General features: G+C 27.2%; 3 protein-coding genes across 3 annotated transcripts; 1 reads left to right on the top strand and 2 right to left on the bottom strand.

Moving 5' to 3' along the window:
- Positions 1–1,518: 1,518 nt before the first annotated feature.
- LOC132920976 (uncharacterized) lies at positions 1,519–4,227 on the bottom strand. Its single transcript, XM_060983748.1, has 5 exons — positions 4,017–4,227; positions 3,789–3,854; positions 3,447–3,494; positions 3,177–3,191; positions 1,519–1,625 (listed from the first exon to the last, which is right to left on the bottom strand). Exons 1-5 carry the CDS (start codon positions 4,126–4,128, stop codon positions 1,534–1,536), a joined length of 333 nt encoding a protein of 110 aa, XP_060839731.1. The 5' UTR covers positions 4,129–4,227; the 3' UTR covers positions 1,519–1,533.
- A 5,330-nt stretch (positions 4,228–9,557) lies between these two features.
- Positions 9,558–12,714, top strand: LOC132923104 (maternal protein tudor-like). The gene is made up of 2 exons (XM_060986926.1): positions 9,558–9,877; positions 11,084–12,714. Exon 2 carries the CDS (start codon positions 11,101–11,103, stop codon positions 12,661–12,663), a length of 1,563 nt encoding a protein of 520 aa, XP_060842909.1. The 5' UTR covers positions 9,558–9,877; positions 11,084–11,100; the 3' UTR covers positions 12,664–12,714.
- Positions 12,715–14,460: 1,746 nt separating this feature from the next.
- LOC132921985 (mitochondrial inner membrane protein OXA1L) lies at positions 14,461–18,474 on the bottom strand. The gene is made up of 8 exons (XM_060985256.1): positions 17,972–18,474; positions 17,762–17,891; positions 16,892–17,035; positions 15,688–15,773; positions 15,458–15,622; positions 15,277–15,393; positions 14,850–15,009; positions 14,461–14,778 (listed from the first exon to the last, which is right to left on the bottom strand). The coding sequence occupies exons 1-8, from the start codon at positions 18,278–18,280 to the stop codon at positions 14,633–14,635; spliced, it is 1,257 nt and encodes a 418-aa protein (XP_060841239.1). The 5' UTR covers positions 18,281–18,474; the 3' UTR covers positions 14,461–14,632.
- Between the last annotated feature and the right edge of the window lie 699 nt (positions 18,475–19,173).

Raw genomic sequence — 19,173 nt, 5'->3', positions numbered from 1 at the left:
TTATATAACACTATTAATTAAAATCAATACCCTTATAGACATTACACAAGCTAAATTAGAGTTATTACATCAAAGTTAAATTATCAAAAACCGACTATTAAATCTGTTTATATAATATCATGGTATATCATGGTATTAAGTAAAAGTTACTTACTCTCCACTGAAACAAAAAAATTAATGAACTAATATTCGCCTTCGAGGGTAAAAATCGATTAAATTTTACGTAGGTATAGCGTTATATCAAATTATTGTCGTATCAACTATTCTGGGTATAACTAAATCAAATTCAGTTTATATAGTTAAATCCAAAACTATTGTAGGTATAATAGGTACATATATAAAGGTGCGCTCTTTAGTAATTTCTCAATTTTATGGTCGAATAACTTAAGTCATTTCATATTATTTCACTTGTTCGGATAACATTATGCAAGACCCTCTTAAATTCTTTTTATAAATAACAAGTAAATAAGAATCTTACAAATTCAAAAAATAATCAAGCAAATTCATACTAATGGCATGCTTATTTTAAACTATATGTAATGTGATGAGTGCAGTTTAAGAGCGAAAGATATTTATATTGATTTTAATTAAGGGTGAAGAATATGTTTATACATATTAGATAAATGTATATCAAGTTAGGTAATTAGTATATTTTAGATTTTTATAAATACCATACCCTCTTTACTTAACCATGGTAATTCTAAATCTATGAACACACCTAATCTAACCCAGATATTACAAATTAGCTAGAAAACAACCTCCAGAACAAAACAAAACCCACGAATCATGATTACTTTGTGCGACTACCGCAACATTTAGGCAAAATGCCGTGAGTGCTCTATAGCCTCTTGTTCTCTAGTTCACTAATGTCTAATAGTTATAAAGAAAAGGCACTGGTTAGATTTTACGGTGTATGGAATGATGTGTTCATCTATAGCTCAGTGGTTCTTAACGGAGGTGGTACCGCCCCCTTGGGGGAATTTCGGTATCACCGGGGGGGGCGATAATTTTGAAGGGGGCGTTGAGCTTTTTCAAACTCGGAGATTAAAAATTATACAAATTTTCAATATTATATAACAACAATACGAATAATTGATCGTGAATTCAGAATAGTTGTAATTGAATACGCTATACAATGTCATACAGCATGTTATCTAATCGAATTGTACGTATCAATAGGAAACGTCTTGTTTATAATAGTGAATGAATAACTGATGAATAAATAAATATATATTTATATTTATAAGAAGAAAATTTGATTTTGCATGAGGGGGGCGTTAGTAGTTAGTTATTACGATAAAGGGACGCTAAACCAAAAAAGGTTAAGAACCACTGATCTAGTTCTACCGACTTGGGATTGATGTTAATTACTCCGAGTTATACTAAATTTTATTAATACACTATACATTAACTACACCGTGACTGTGATCATTACTAATAAATAATTTTTATTGACCAAGTACATATTATAAATGCAACAATGTAACATTTCGCCTTTCAAAAGACAAATTTCAATAATAATAGACGTATAATCTAATCTAAAATATATAAAAACTTACTTAATTCGTTCAATTTTAAAATATATTCTGTATAACCACCACATCCTAAACCTACTTCTGGCAATACTAAAAATTAAATATATTAAGATATAAATATAAATTAAGTTACAACATGAAAATGATATATCTATTGACTATTAATGACCATATTCAAGGTCATTCGCCCAAACGATCAACGCCCGTACAAAATGCAGCCGTGTTAAGTTTGGTTGCCTATAAATTATAATGCTAACAATGCTAACAAATTTTAGCGTAAGGATAAAAACTCTTTTTGGTTTTCTGATTTGTTGTATAGTTGATATCTTTGACATATCAATATAACCTAACTGTCCCGTCTACAGTTGCATTTTTTCAATCGATTAACCGATTATATATCATTCGTTAAAAATAATCTATTATTTGAATAATCGATTAAATAACCGCACACCCTTTAAATATAATAAAGAGACAATATAATTGAGCTAGTCAGTGTCTTACGCTTTAGAGCAATTCATATCTATACGCCGATAAAATACAAACATAAAAATAATATTCTAGTAGCCGTGGAACGCGTGATTATTATTTTTTTTTTTTACTGATTTCAACCCTTTGTGTTGAACTATCCTTTACACCTAAGGGTATAAAAAATAGTTAAGATCACTCTGTGAGACCTAATTAATATACTCACAATATTTCATGAAAATCAGTCCAGCCGTTTCAGAGGAGTTTGGTAACAAACATTTTCAACATTGTGACATGAGATTTTTATATATTAGATACATAATTATTAACAATCTCTAGTAGAATCGATGTATATTTTAATTAATCAGTAAAATATTTGTTCATAATATGCATAGAAATTTATTATTTAGGTATGTGTTCAATTTTTATGTGTATCTATCTAAATGCACGTACTCGTATAGTCGTATATGTTTTTATTTATAACAAAACCTTACAATTTATTACAGAAAGAGAAGTTAATTTCGAATTCAATAACTCAAAATCTCATGAGATGCATTTCTTCATACAAGTTTAATTTACTTAAAACATGTCTACTCCATTATAGTATAATGCCCAATAAAAGTCTAGTTAAGTAGATACATTTATTAAAACAACTTTAAAGAAATTAAATTTATTTTATGTAGTTAATAAAATATTAATAATATCTATTCTTTAATTTTAATTTTTTATAAGCTTTCTATCTTAAAAATATTGATTTAATAAATAAGTACTATGCAAAAATAGTTATTAATTTAATTTTGATTTTTGTATTTGAGCGAATCAAAAAATACACTACCAATAACTGTAAAAATGTTCAATCATATAAATATATAATTATTGAATTGGATAACCATAAAAAATCAAATTGTTTAAGGTCAATTGGTGATATGTGTGTTTTCTTATAAATGCAAAACAAAATTTAAGGCAGCTAAATTAATAGGTATTAAATGTCAATAACAAAATGTTGAGGAAACTGATTTGGTAATTGATTTCTTAAGTTTTTTTACGTTTAATCAATTGAATGGACGTAATAAAGAAAATATCTATTTGAAATCAGTCTGTTTCACTATAATTTCATTTATTGGAAATTAAAATTGTATCAACTGCAATTTCTAATATTAAATATTAAGCACAAACCTGTGTATGGACAATCTATAATAAATAATTTAAAATATATATTACAAATATATTAATAATACAACACTGATTATATTATAGGTACGATTGTTACGAATAATGGTTAAATATAATATATAAAACTATTATAAATCAAATTATACAATTTCTATGTATTACATACACTTAATCCGTAAAAACCCAGTGATTTTTTCGAAAGATATTAAATAACAGCACAAACTTTATGACATAATGTACCTCTAGAATTAAATATGATTTTGAAAAACTTACTATAAATTGAAGAGAAATAACCTATTGGGCTTATTTTCAGTTGACCCGCTAAAACAATAAAAATTCTTTTGATAAATTTAGAGAAACAATTAATTTAAAAAAGTAAAATAACAGTTAAACAATTCCATAATTCTCGTTTTATTTTATTGAATTTAAAAAGAACAAAATTTTTCATTTTTAATCATTAATATGTGATGATATTTATTTTCCTTATAAGTGAGTATTATAAATTATAATAAAAAATATTTCTTCACATTGCGTATTTTTTGGTAAGAAATATTTAAATGCAGAATAATAGTCTTCAACAAGATGTATAAAATTATCAACTGAGAATTGACTTACGGTTTTGAGCACTTCGAAAATGATAATCAAAATACGATGTGTTACCGTTTACTATGAGTTTCGTGTCTAAATAAAACAAAAGTAATTTGATACTTTTTAATGCTATATTTACTTAAATAATATAGAGTTCTATAGTCTGAAATAAACATCTCACAAAATATCTAAAGATATTACATTATTATTAACACAATTTTATTGTATGTAACTATATAGTGTCATAATGCATACCATAATCCGGAACGGTTAAGTTATCATTGCATTTTATTGAAGTTAAAATTATCATATTATACACTATGACAATTATAATGCCTTTGGAAAATTCAAACGTATTAATCGTCATTTTTAGGTTTGATAAACACAATGTTTTTAACGCAGTTACTTCTAACACGGACGAATAAATTTTATAAAGATAAGTTTTAAAATATACTAAAGTAATTCTTATATATGTCTATATAGCTTAACTTTGTGTTTGTGCGTCAAATATGCAAAAACCAATAGATGTTGCACAACTGAATAAACTATTTTACTTCTTGTATATCTTAACGCCGTATTTGTTAGCACTAAACAGGTGGTCTTTCAGTTCTTATGAAAACAGTTATTGTTTTTTCATATAATATCGTAATTTACAAATTAAAAAATGATTTTTAATCGTAATATTTAATTTATAATATAATTTGATCTAAATATTAAAATACGAGTTATAACGTTATAAGCATTTTATTATTTTAATATCTTACATAGCTATAACGCCTATAAGTTATAACTCAGTTTAAAATTATTTCAATTCATGCTTACATGATGTCCTAGTCCCTAGATAATGTTCTTACCTTTAAATTGAATAATAAGTAAATTTACTCCGTCAGTATTAAAGCAAACAGCATAAAATGGATTCTGCTGAACTCAAATTTACGAACATTTCCCCAGCCCCCCTTTTTTAAATTTTCAAATTTTTTTTCGGCCAAACATTAGTGTACCATTAGTGTGAATTTGTGTGACTATACTTTCAGAATTTGTGCGATACCGGTTTAACCATAAATTTAAAAATAGAGAAGGGGGGCTAGAGAAATGTTCCCCAGCCCTCCCTCATGGAAAAAACAACAATTTTCAATTTTTTTTTCGGCCAAACATTAGTGCGCCATTAGTGTGAATTTTAAGTTTAATAATAAGTAAATTAACTCAAATATTAACGCTAACTGCATAAAATTGATTCCGCTGAACGCAAATGTGCTATGTTTTTCATTCGTAACTTCGTAAGACGGAAACAACACATGCGAATATTACGTTCTCTTAATACTTAATTTATAAGTGGAAGAAAAAAAAGGTAGATAAGTGGATACCGCTGTGTTGTACAAGTGTCGAGTGGGTCACTGTTATAGTGGTATAGGCGAGTTAAATTTAAATTCAATGATATAATGTGTACACGAAAACAGATTGCCAGAAATGGTCGTCTCTATCATTGATTCCCTAGCAATGGATGGAAGGGAATTCTACCAGAGGGGAATTTAGATTAAATAACGAGAATTTTGTTATTCAAATAATTATGCCATTTTACAATCAGTAAAATTGAAAACAATAAATTAATTTTCGGAAGGTCGTCCATTGATAATAATTTTATAAGTATTTTATAATGATTGACCTCTTGACAAGTAATCTAATATTGATAGGTACAAAGTGCTGGGTTAAGGGGTGGCCAAGGTGGCAGTTGCCCTCGGAGGCAATTTTTTTTAGGGGTTACAATTTTTCAACGACTAAAATGAAAGTTTTGATGTCTTCTAATGTATTCTAAATTTTAGGATGAATTATTAATAATCATTGAAATTATGGTAACAAAATAATAATAATAGTAATATAAATATATAATATATTATTATTTATTAGTGTTATTAAAGAGCTCGGATAACCAATGCATTTCTATTTTCGTTCTTATTATCGTATTATTATTTGATACATAATCGTGTTTGTGTCTGTATAGTTGTATTATAAATTTATAACCAACAGATTATTAAATGTTTTATTAATAGTTTCAAATGATTTATTTATACACTACTAAGCAACTGTTTTTAATTTTTATTATACTATCTATTATTTTATTATTCGTCTCTCGTCCTCCCGGTCTCGATTCTCGTAAGGTACAATTTTATTTCCCTGCAGCGTCCAGACGCGGCGTCTAGCATCAACTACCGGTCTGGACATAGGTAATAAGCGTCTAGACGCTGCGTCATGACGCCGTGCTGTTCCACTCTTTGACGCTGCAGGGACACCGTACCTGTAGACCGTAGTCGTAGTCAGTCTTGTCAGACTTGTCAAGTCATATTATAGTATATAGACTGAAAAACAAACGTACATTTTTGTTAACAGCGTTTTTTTTATAAAACCAAATTTAGTTAAATAGCGCTAAATTTTGCAAAAAATCTGAGAAAAAATTAATAAATAAAAACAAACTATTTCTCAAACACAAATTCAAAGTTTCTTTTAAAAGGTAAAAACTAACGTACATAATAATACGTTTATAATTAAAACAAAATAACAAATAATATATACAAAATAGTACATTAGTACCTACTCCGTACTCCTATAAATAATAAAAATGAATTAAATATATTGTATTATATTTTATACTACTTAAGATACTTGTTTAAAAATAAATATATTAAACTTATTCAAATTTAATGAATTAAAGATTAAACAATTTTAACACTGTTTTTATTAAAATATTTATCATTTTTATGAACGGTATAAGGTTTGTAAAAGGCATCAGCGTAACTAGGGGGGTATAGGGGGGCTTAGCACGCCTGTATTTGTATTTAGCCCCCTATAAGGTTTTACTTTTTAGCCTTAGTTAGCCTTCAAGTTATTTTTAACTTTGGTTTTCTAGGACTATTAAATCCTAGTTGCGTAACTATGGGCGTCCATGGTAAAGGGAGGAATTTAACGTTTAATTCGCATGACATACAGGGTACAGCTATCTGAATTCTGTATTATTTCTTATTATAATAGGTATGTATAAAGAATAAAGAATAATACTTGATAGTTAAATTTAAATTAATATTATACATTTAGTTACAAACAAATTTTGATATTGTTGTTCCTAAGATATCGTGTGATTGTGTGTTAATATTTTTAAATAAATTGATCTATGTACCTATATTAAAATTTAAAATTAATAATAAATTATATAATTTTAAATAAAAATATAAAAAAAAATATAATGATATAATATGTGTAATATTATATAATATCTACAAATTTTTTTAAATTTTTAAAATAAATATTAATTAATAATTATATAGAATATTTTGTATTTTCAGTGTTTTTGTCCAACACTAAAAATGTACTCAGACTTTTTGTCCAACTTTTTTTAAAACACGACTTTTTGACCAATTACCACTACTTAAAAGGTATAATAAATAACAGTATTTTTTTTCTACCTAGTTTCAATTTAAAATATTATTTAATAAAACAGTTAAAAGTTATTTCTTCTACATCAGTTTCTTTATTTTAGTATTTGTTGTAATATTACAATACTATATGCAATACATTAATACATTTTAATTTATTTGTTCATATTTGTATTGAAATATATAATAAGATGCCACTTGCTAAACGCTGGCTGATTTTTATTTTTTTGTTTTTACAATACATAAAAAAGATTATTTCCAACTAAATAGGATAGCTTTTATTTTATACTCGTGTTTTTGAGCACGATTTTTTTTTGGTAACATGTTTTAACTTTTTAAAAATAATATTGAAAATATGCAAATCAATATGTTTAATAACTGCACCAAAAAAAAAAAAGGATTACTATAATAACTGTACCGCCTCTAAATTTCTAGTCTCGAGTAATAGCGAATAATAGCGCTAGAGACAAATAACTAAGGTCTATGATGTTTAATATTGTATTTATATTTTGGTGTTTTCTGTACACTATTTAAACTTTAAAGTACCCGTGGCAATGGCTATTTATTTTTAGATTTCATAATATAATATCTTTAGATTTACAGTCTATTGTATATTTGTATAGTAAATATACATTTTTGAGTACATTCAATATTGTAGTTATTTATTAGAAATAGTTTATAGTGGGCTATATGGAATGCATGTAATATCAATAATTAAATTATGTCGTCGTATTCTTGGAAAACTAGAATAAAATAGTCATTAGTAGCTCGCAAGACGGGCACGCTGCTTTACCACCCGTACACAAGTAGAATAGCATGAATGATTTTATTCGCTGCACAGTTGTGGCAGCACATGCTACGTCAACATTTATACTTACTAGCGCAACTTTGTTCATTAAACTTGTTTTGCGAGAAAATAACCCTGCATCCTATAGTAATGTTAAGAACACCAAATTTCAACACATTATAAAGTACAAAATTATCTGTGTTCTTTCAGAGAGTTTTTTTTAATATCTTATTTTGACGATTTTATATAATTTTTTGAAAATGTACAAAAACCACCAACATTTAAAAGCTAATAACATACTCATTTTTTACGTTATTATAAAATACCTCTCTGAGAGAACACAGATAATATTATTCTTTAAATTGTGTACATTTTTTGTTTTCCTAAAGTTAATATACCTTGAATGGTTCTAATTCTTGTAAAGGCTATTTTGACGCTCGAAATGCGTGTGTGAGCCCTCCCCCCATAACTAAATTTATCAAGCTCCGCCTATGCTCCTTGCACAGCAGTTGAACTAGTTGAAGTCACAAAAAAATCACCTGTTGCTTACACAATTTACAACACTAAAAACGTTTAAACGTAACACCATTAGAAAATTAATAGTAATGCACTAATGCGTATAAATTTATTTCCCACACTAATTTAAAGAGAGCAAACAGTAGTACTACCAGTACTAACTGTGGAACAAATGCACTTAACCAACCCTCTCACGATTTTCAAATTTTTTTTTTCAGACGACTTGTTTTTTATGCTTAAAACGATGGTGTATTTTTTTTTCCGAAAACCATTATTTTGGAAGTTATAGCCTTCCAAAGTTTGCGATTTTACGTTTATACGCATTCGCGCAACACCACTACTTTACTGCCGCAGTATGGGCAGTGATTACACAGTTTGCAGCTCCGCTCCGCAAATTGAAAATATCCCTCGATTTGCTGTGTAAAACCACCTTGGGTAGGCCTCAGAATTAAACAAAGTTGTTAAAAAGCACATATAATAATATACCTAGTCTAATTAGATACTCAACTATAGTTTATATTTCACCTTAATAATGACGTGATTCATAATATTATTCACCCAAAAAATGACTAAAAATATTTCTTACAGGCGCTGCGCGTGGCAGTCAAGTAGCGTTGCGCGCAAGCACATAAACGTAAAATCGCAAACTTTGGAAGGCTATAACTTCCAAAATAATGGTTTCCGGGAAAAAAAATACACCATCGTTTTAAGCATAAAAAAACAAGTCGTCTGAAAAAATAAATTTGAAAATTGTGAGGGGGTTGGTAAAGTGTACTTTAGCCCTAACTGTACTGTCTGTACTCAACTACAAAAAAAAATAATTGTGTATACAACTATAAACAATATAAACCATTAGAGTATAAGACCATTCAACCATTGTTATTTGTTCTATTATTAGATCGTCGCCAAGGTATAAATTACACCCGAATATCATAAATAAAATAAAATTACCGTTAAATCTATTATCACATCGAAGTTGATCGTTACCTACATTTGAAATGTAAAATATAAATATAGAATGATAAACGATAATAATTTAATATTGTATTATCGTCGTTCATCATTTCGTCAAACGTCAGTATTCACTATTCACTCAGACACTCAGTCACTCGTCACAATCGCTTGTACTTAGTTGTACTTGTACCGCATATTAGTATCGATAATTATGTTATATAATTATGGTGTGGTGATGTGCACGCTTGATGAGTGCAATCATAACGATTGCGTATCGTGCAGTTTGTATTAAGAATTTCGTTTATCGACACTTAGGATTCGCTTTTTTTTGTGTTTCGCGCGATAGTAAAATGAATATATAATATAGTCGTTGTATAGTTATTAGAGTTGTGTTGTAATATTGTCGTATAGTTCATCATATTGCTTCGACACATGTAAGTATAAATATTATATTTTATTAAATACATGTCATTTCCGGGATTGGTAGACCTCGTCAACATAGGTTTGGACGTTTGGTACACACATTAAATGTGCTCCAAATTGCCATGTATTACTAACCGACGCGTCGAGGCATGTAACTAATTTTACACGGCTACCCGGAGCAAAAACAATTTGTGCTCCGCGAAATTATTTTATCATTTATAGACACATTTCTTAACATAAAAGCTGCAAAAACATTTTTTTTATTAATATATATTTTTTATATTACAGACCATTTGCATAATAATCAATTATATGTTACTCTAGGAATCTAATAATTTTTTGGGTGGTTCACGTGCTTCTGTGCACCATACCACAAGCCGCCACTGATTGAATAATATGAACTAATATTATTAATTAAAATTGAATTAATGTATATCATGTATTATTAGGGAATGGATTTTATTGTCAGTACATATTTTTATTGAAATGAGGTACCTATTTAAAATCTAATAAAAAATGTTTATGATTTAGATCGTTTTAAATGAAATAAATTCAAATTTATTTTACAATTTTAGTAATTTTCAATTTTTTTCATTAATTTTTTACGGCGACTAAATATTCTATGATATATAAATGTAATTTACGTTCTTATTTACCTGCAACTTACTATGGCCAAATGGTGTCGAGTATGAAAATATATTTTTATTTTTGATCTATGCTATTCTTTATAATATTGCTTAAAGCCAATAGTATTTTGGTAGCATTTTTTCCTAAATTAGTTCATTTGACATGTTTTAATAAGAAAAAAACCAAAAAAGATCTCTTGATATTGAATTTTTACTCCTTCTGATAAAGTAGATATAATAAATATGAACTATGTCCCTATCACATCCGTTGATGTGGAACGTTGTTTTAGTCAACACAAGAGTCTCCATCCAAACTGTCATAATTTTTTGTTTGAAACTCATTAATACGTTGTTTCTCATTACTTTGTCCTGGGATACTTATAGTTTTATATACCTACATCATTTTTATTACTTTTATTTAATATTTATATTTATAAAATAATATTTTTTGTAGTTTTCAATACTAATAATAAATTTTGATATTTGATATTTACATATTTGGATTCTTTATTACAATAAAATCTGTTCCCTATATATTATGCATACATTATGTATTTTAGTATACATTTTCCCAATATTTTTACTTTCCAGGTGATAAACTGACTAATATGGAAGGTAAATGTTGGGATGCCTATATTTCATATTTTTATTCATTTAAGAACTTTTATATACAAAACAAAAATGATCAACAGGTTATTCAAAAAATAACAACAAGTCTTCAACTTCTTGAAAATGAAGATTCAATATTGATTTCCGCATTGCCCGGAGATCTAGTTGCTGCTAAATATGAAAATGATGGTCTTTGGTACAGAGCTAAAATTTTAAATATTGAGGAAAATAATTTCACTGTTAATTTTATTGATTATGGAAATTCTGAGTTATCATCAAATCTTAAAATACTTCCTAACGAAATAGCTTGTTACCAAGCAATGGCACATCATTGCATGCTTGATGATATAGACCACGAAGAATATATACTTTCAATTGAAAATGATGTATATGATATAATTTTTAACTTTTTAGGATCTATTGAAGTAATTGTAACTTTTTTAAATAACAAAGAAACCTATTTGGTGAATATGAAGTGGGATAATAGATGTATAAAGACATTTGTAAATAACATTATTTCTTACGGAATTACTCCAAAGACATATGAAACCTTGAAGGAAATCGATCAGTCTGGTGCAAAGATGGTTGTGACTCTTATTTATGCTCAGTCAATAAATGAATTCTATGTAGAAACTGAAGATAGCAAAGAAATACAAAATAAAATTGAGTATATACTTGAAAATGAAACGGTTTGGGAACCGTTGACTGAATATAAAATTGGTAAAATGGCGATTGCAAAAAGTATAACTGACCATAGATGGTATAGAGTAAGACTTTTAATGATACATGAAGGAGGTGAATGTACTTGTTATTTCATAGATTATGGAGTACAAGACAAATGTTCAGAATTTTATGAAGCAGTTGGTTATTTAAAATTGGCTCCTCCATTTATTAAACTATGTTCATTACACATTCCAACTATAAAAAAAGAAAAAAAACTGTTTGAGAGTTTATCAAAAAGTTTTATAGATGAAATGGAACAATATAAAAATAAAAAGATGACTATAATTGTAGTAAAAACTGGCGAACCATGTGTAGTTGAACTCTTTGTTGATGATTTTAATGTGATCAAACTAATCGAACCTATTCCAGTGATTGTATTTAATGTTATTCATATGAATATATTAACAGTTCAAGTAAATTCTCCTAGTAGACGTGCTGTAATGAATGAATTAAGTAAAATTAAAACTTTAAACCCTGTTGAAAAACCAAAATATTGTAACATATATGGAGCTTTGGTTAACAATCACTGGTATCGTGCAGAATTAAAAAATAAGTTTAAAGGTTCAATGGATGTAATATTGGTAGATATGGGAAGTAGTATTATAAATGTAGAAAAATTATTCCAACTTCCTAAGCACATAGAAAATGTTAAGTACTTAACATTACGTTGTTCACTTGGTTTGGATGAGAGATATTTCAGTTTAAATAAACTGAAACTTTTATGCAATAGTAAAACAGAATTTATGATGATACTATTTAAAAACAATAATGCTGATGGCCATCTTATACATTTATTTTTGAATGATGAAGATGTCACAACCATCATAAAGAAACATTAAATAAATAAATGTTATGTTGTGAATTTCTATACGAATTATATTATATTATAATATATATTTATTAATATATTAATATATTATATTATATATATTCATGACCATTAATTTAAATTAATTTAATTGTTAAAATATACACTTTTGTAATGTATCCAAAAAAATAAACATTTGTCATATTTTTTTTATTTTTTAAATATATAAATTTGTTAACTTGTTTTTTGCATGTGCTAATAGAAAATGTTACAAATACTTATTAAACAGGCTATTTACTTATGATAAAACTTATAAATTCGTCAATTTTCTAATTTTAAAGTATTTGCTAATAACTATCCATATATAATATATATGGTATAGTAAATATTTTTTAATTATATCAAGTTTGAGGCTTTATTAAAATTGAAATAAATTTAGACAACAAAAGCAAAAAGTTCTAGATTTATGAAGCCAAAGAAATTATTTTTAGAAAAATCTGATAAATTAGTAAATTTTAAAACAGTTAACTCATTAATAACTTACTATTTTTTTGTTCTATATTAACACAATATTTAGTTGTATGGTAGGTATTTACATTATATAATTTTTAATATTTACTATAGTATAGAGTATTTGGCCGGCATCTGCAAGGACGTTGGTCTGGTGTTTGTGGCTGGTATATATGTTTGATGTTGGCCAGTGATCGTGACTGGGTAGAGGCGGACAAAGCTGTGCGCCGCAGAGTCGTTACTACCCGAGTCAGTTGAGGCGAACAACCAGATAGCGCCCAACGCCTGTGCGCAGAGCCTTATGTGGCCCTCCACAAGTATATTATTAAAATTGTTATTTATTTATCTTAGGATTATATATTTATCCAGTTTCATTACCTAGTATTCAAAGACTTAATTGTTAAATTGTTATTACTTATTAGTGTTACGCATTGGTACTGATCTTGGGGTTGAATTCTGGTCATGACAAGACCAAAATTTTAGAGGTGGCAAGTGTGAATATGAGTAATGAATGAATCAATCCTATAAATCACTAATATTATGGTGGGGTGGATGGTATAATTGCAATAGAATGGCTGTTCACCTGACCATTCAAAATTTTGTTTGGCACCAATGGACTGTCACGACCTCACTTGATCATATCTTGAGAACTAATAATTAATGTGGTAAATAAAAATTATTTCAATAATCATCTTGGATTTAAAATTGGTATTGGGGAAATAATTTGATTTGTTTTAATGCACTAGAAATTTGGGAATAAATGAACTGTTCTTTGTTCTTAGAATAAAATATTTTTTGTGTATGTCACTGAGTATATATATATATATATCTTAGTTCATGATTTATGTTGTATGTATATTGTATACTTGTTATCTGTATTGAAATCCAAAAAATAATTAACATACCATAGTTTCATAAACTAAACATAGACAAGTGATGGCAGCATTTATGTACTTAAATGTTATATGTTATTACAATTTGTATCATAAATTATGAAGTACATTTGAATTGAAATTTTAATTAAGTATTTAAACGTAAAACCAAATCTTGATTAGTAGTTAATAATTGTATTACATTATCAATAATATTATGCTCATGTTAAACATAAGATTCTGAAATATCCACTACAATTAAATATACATTAAGAAGTATTGGTTAAAGTTAAGGTTTTATTCATACAAATTATCTAATGTTAAACTATTATGAGTTTATAAACGCACCTAAAAGTATCTTTTACTTTAAAACCAGGTAGTCACCATAATGCCATCAATAAACAAATATGACAAAAAAAAAGTGGCTGCCGCTTTAAAAAACAGTCTTGAATAAATGCATAGGTATAATCACTATTTTAGTCATAAAATCTTTGTATCTGTTCTAAAAGATAAAACATGTATATATACATACATATAACCATTAACAATAGTACATTTTATATATTAATAGTATATTATATATAAAAATAAACATTAACTATACTACAACAATTTGTATTAATTTTCTTTTTTGATGCCACCAACAACTTTTGGATTATATTTAAACGTCTTAACTGGTGCTGCTCGACCGGCTTGTGTGAATTTCATATGATCTAAACGTTCTCTTTCTTCAATTTCTTTTACAACTTGCATATTTTTCCATGCTATGAAACAAAATGGAACATGTTATTTTATTAATGTTACGTGTTAAAAATAACTAATTAAAAATGCTCACACTCCTTAAACTCTCCAATGACTCCTTTCTTTTTTGACTTTGGTTTTTCTACATTTCTCTTTTCTTCAATATTAAAATAATTCCTTACACTTGGAATTTTCAAAAATAATACTTGGCCTAGTGAAATAAAGTTAGTAGATGCCCAATATAAACATACTGCCTAAAAACAATAAAAGTAATAGTGATAAACTGGTAAATTATATTGAATTTGATTTTTTTAAAGCTATACAACATACAGTCTATTATTTTTTAATCCAGTGTTAATAATAATTAACATAGAATTGTATTTGTCTTATATAATTAAATTATAAAAACAAATAGATTATCTGTTAATTAATAAAGCTATGGATCACATTTCTTAAAATACCAAAATTACTTAGAAAAGGTTAAAATAAAAATATTAACATTTAGTTAAATTAATACTCACGCATGGAAAATTCACAATAAAAGGAAATACAACAAGAGGCAATACACGAACTCCATATTTGAGATATTTTCCAAATCCTACACCTGAGGAAGCAAGTTTACCAATATCAGCTCCAAGCTAAAAAAATAAAAACAAATTTATGTAAATATATATCATTTATACAGTCCCATTACAATACTACCTCTAATGTCACACCAAGAGTGATTACAGTAACAACAGGCAATATGAAATACTGGTCAGGCAATGTAATATCTGAGAACCACCAAAGACCTCCATATTTAAAACTTTCCAAAGGTAACATTGCCATACCTCTTAATCCCAGAAACATACTTAAAAATATAGGAAACTATAAAAAAATTATATTAATAATTATTATTTAAAGATCAATTTTTAGAATAGAATGTCAATTACTTGAACAGCTGGTAATATCATACCCTTCAATGGGTTTACTTGATTTGTTTTCATAAATAACATAAGTTCTTGTGATGCTCTTGCCACTAAAATAAATAATAATTTTAATATCAATCATTTCATTTTACTAAATAGTAATTTAATTAAAATGGTTTTGATACTTTCATAAATTATTAGACACATAATAGACTTTCATTTTTTTTATTAGACTTAAATGCAATTATAAAATATTTTCAGGTCCAGGTTATTTCTCTATCCAGAAATCCATAAAATAATTTCCCAACACAAATTTGTACAATAATCATACTAAATTTTATAGAAAAATCATTCAAAAAGAAACTGTATGTTATAACATAATTAATAATTAATTCAAAATTACTGGACACTGTAATCTCATTAATCTACTAAGTATTAATTTAAATAATATTTTATCTGGTAGTACAGTAATAACAACCCAAGGAAATTTAGATGCTGCATAAAGAGAATATAGTGACTAAGTAAAAAAAATTATTATTAAAATAATAATGTAATTTTACCATTGGTAAAATTGAAAATAATAAATTAATTTTCGGTCAGTAGCCTATTGGTAACAATTATACAAATATTTTATGATTGACTTCTTTGCAGGTAAATTGATAATATTCATTAGTTGTAATTTTGTAACACTAAAACAAAAAAAAGGTGTTTGAACTCTAATTTAAGGGAGGGACATGAGATTTTTGAAAATTTACAAGGAGAAAAAAACTTGAGAACCGGTGCCTTAGATTAATTTTTATTTCATAAAAAGTTGTCAAGGATTCAATGTATATTTCTGAATGCGTGGGTGTCATAGGTAAACTTTTTTTGGAGGGGTGAGTAAAAATGATAAAAAAATGTCTTGAATATAACTAAATTCAGGTTAAATTTTATTTCTATACATAAATGTAAACATGCTATAAAGTAAGTACAAAAAATAATAATAATAATTAATAATTAATAATTTATATTATTGCTTATTAATTATTATACATAACCAACAAAAGCTTATAATGTTATGTTGGATGTCACTAATTTTGACATTTTGAATGAAATCATATATTTTTTTAAATCTAGTACGAGTAAATAATTTTCAATTTACATTTAAATAGGTGACAAGTGCACTAATTATATTAGCAATTTTTAAGATGACTCTATTATCAATATTAAATATAAATAAATAACTTACTTTCATAAGGATTTCCATGTAATCGAGCTTCTGTCATTTTTTCTTGGTATGCTTGAATCTGAGGCATATTATTATTCATTTTTGCAGTATGGCGTTGAGACGTAACAACTAAAGGAAAAACTAATAAACGTAATATTGTGGTGCCTAAAAGAAAAAAATAAGTTTTATATAATATTATTTTGATATAACAATTTCATGTATGTGTTTAACTATAATAGGCATGGTAAGCTATAAAAAATAAATATAATCATAAATAACTTTATCTTTTATATTTTTTAAAAAACTAAACTTCACAGCGGCTTATTGTTTTTATGAAAATAATTATTGATGTATAAATCAAATATTTACTCAATTGCTTTTATTATTAATTGTTCATATAATTTAATAAGTACCAGTACTTTCCTGTTATACAATAGCCATAGTCAGCTATTTTGCTAATACTACAGACTTGAGAATATCTACGTGCCATGTACCAGTTCTAAAATTTACAATTATCTATCACTATAATATTAGTATCTCCAGTAAATTGCATTTATTCACTATTTAAAACTAGTGTAACAATTTTTAATCTCGATGTAATAATCACAGCTCAAGATTTAAAATCTGTTAATTTTATTTCATAGTAAATTTTAATTTATAAAATATTATTAATTTCTATCTTTACCAAAGACTAAAAATGTAGTAGAGTTGCTTAAACTTCACTTTTAAACATATTACAAAACTATATTATAATACTATTTATCATTGTAATACAATTTTATAAATAAACTTTATTATTTTATAAATATTAAAAATAAAGCATGGTTTGTTAAAAACAATTAAGGTAGTCTATACCCTATGGTACTAGGAAAGTGGTAAATGTTTGCTTACCTGCTATAATTGCACCCCACCAGGGTAAACCACAAGAGACGTGCATAAATTCTAAAGCATTTTGTAATAATCCTACAGGAGTGAACGAACCAAGTCCTGCACTTTGTAATGTCTGTTCACCTAATGAATTCTGTATGAATGTTAATATATATATTATTATTATAACAGTCCCTTCCAAATATGTTTATATATATAAAAAAAAAAGTATACCAGGACTATTGCAACTTGTTCGACTGCTGCTTCAATGGGTACTTCTGGTGCATCTGGTATAACGTCGTCAGTCAGATCTACGGGTTCACGATTGTCTGAAGAAAGTAGTTCCGGCTGTCCACGACCATCGCCACTGCTATGTCGAACAAACGTGAAATTTGTAGCAGTTAAGTGTCTAAGATCTGGAGTCGGGAACTTGTAAGGACCGAGTAATACCAGCCGTTTGGAGATGGAAACTCGGTGGAAATGACGCACCTGTCCAACTTGCATACGAAAGCATAAGTTCATAACTAATCGCGGAGGCGGCATTGCGAAGAACAAGATTATGGATCAGTCGAGAACACTCACTGCCTCACTATGGCCTTTGGGCCAGTATTATTCGATATTATAGTACCCACGATGTAACTATGCCGAAAAGATAAGGTGAAGCCGCTATGCCCGCTCTCGTATCATTCAAATTTCATTTCTATGATATTTACACCAAAAATTACAACGATCTGTAGTTCGGAATTGCTCATCAGAGTGCGCTAGCATTGGTCTGAAGGCATAGATAATAAAAGAATCTTTTATTATCTATGTCTGAAGGTCAATTTTGGGATGGATAAAAGATGTGAATATGTGATTAAGATTTATTATTATAAATTTGTATTCACTATTCATATGTATTAAATTATGTACAAATGCTAATAATCATAATTTTAATATTATATTTTAGATATTATAGTTATTTAATATGAAGAAAAGGGCTTTACTTACACTAGTTACACTACTTTATGTTCCACAAAATAGTTGTTCCAACGATCAATTGTTCTATAATTTATTTATGCCAATCTTTATGATTAGTGTTGATTACTTACGAAAGTCCTTTAAGTAGTCTAAATCTATGATGCCATATTAAAGCCATTGCCCATTAGCCAATGAGAATACTATAAGCATTCAATTATTCAATGTTTTTCCGTTCTAATGCTTATCCTTTCCAACTATATTGTTTATAGTGTTGCTGTGTTGGTTTCTTTCAAATTGTATTTGTACCAAATTTGCATAATTTTCATGTTCCATTACGTATTCTGCTATATCGGACAAAAAAAATACCGATTTTTTAAAAAACATTTTCGTTATGTTCATGTATTGTGTCCATTAATTATGAGAGGTAATTTTTAATTTTGGTATAAGTTTTTTGTGACCACGTCCACTATAATTAG

Source organism: Rhopalosiphum padi, chromosome 2 (assembly GCF_020882245.1).
Source record: "Rhopalosiphum padi isolate XX-2018 chromosome 2, ASM2088224v1, whole genome shotgun sequence".
Classification (NCBI taxonomy): Eukaryota; Metazoa; Arthropoda; class Insecta; order Hemiptera; family Aphididae; genus Rhopalosiphum; species Rhopalosiphum padi.
This window is presented reverse-complemented; position numbering and strand designations above follow the sequence as displayed.

Bases quoted from the DNA above. Each gene is read 5' to 3' on its own strand.
- LOC132920976 (XM_060983748.1), bottom strand. From the start codon at position 4,128: ATGACGATTAATACGTTTGAATTTTCCAAAGGCATTATAATTGTCATA. The intron at 3,855-4,016 runs GTATGCATTATG...TGTTTTATTTAG, and splicing joins CTTAACCGTTCCGGATTATG to ACACGAAACTCATAGTAAAC. The intron at 3,495-3,788 runs GTAAGTCAATTC...TTATTGTTTTAG, and splicing joins TTTTCGAAGTGCTCAAAACC to CGGGTCAACTGAAAATAAGC.
- LOC132923104 (XM_060986926.1), top strand. From the start codon at position 11,101: ATGGAAGGTAAATGTTGGGATGCCTATATTTCATATTTTTATTCATTT.
- LOC132921985 (XM_060985256.1), bottom strand. From the start codon at position 18,280: ATGCCGCCTCCGCGATTAGTTATGAACTTATGCTTTCGTATGCAAGTT. The intron at 15,623-15,687 runs GTAATTGACATT...ATTTTTTTATAG, and splicing joins TGATATTACCAGCTGTTCAA to TTTCCTATATTTTTAAGTAT. The intron at 15,394-15,457 runs GTAGTATTGTAA...TTATTTTTTTAG, and splicing joins CTCTTGGTGTGACATTAGAG to CTTGGAGCTGATATTGGTAA.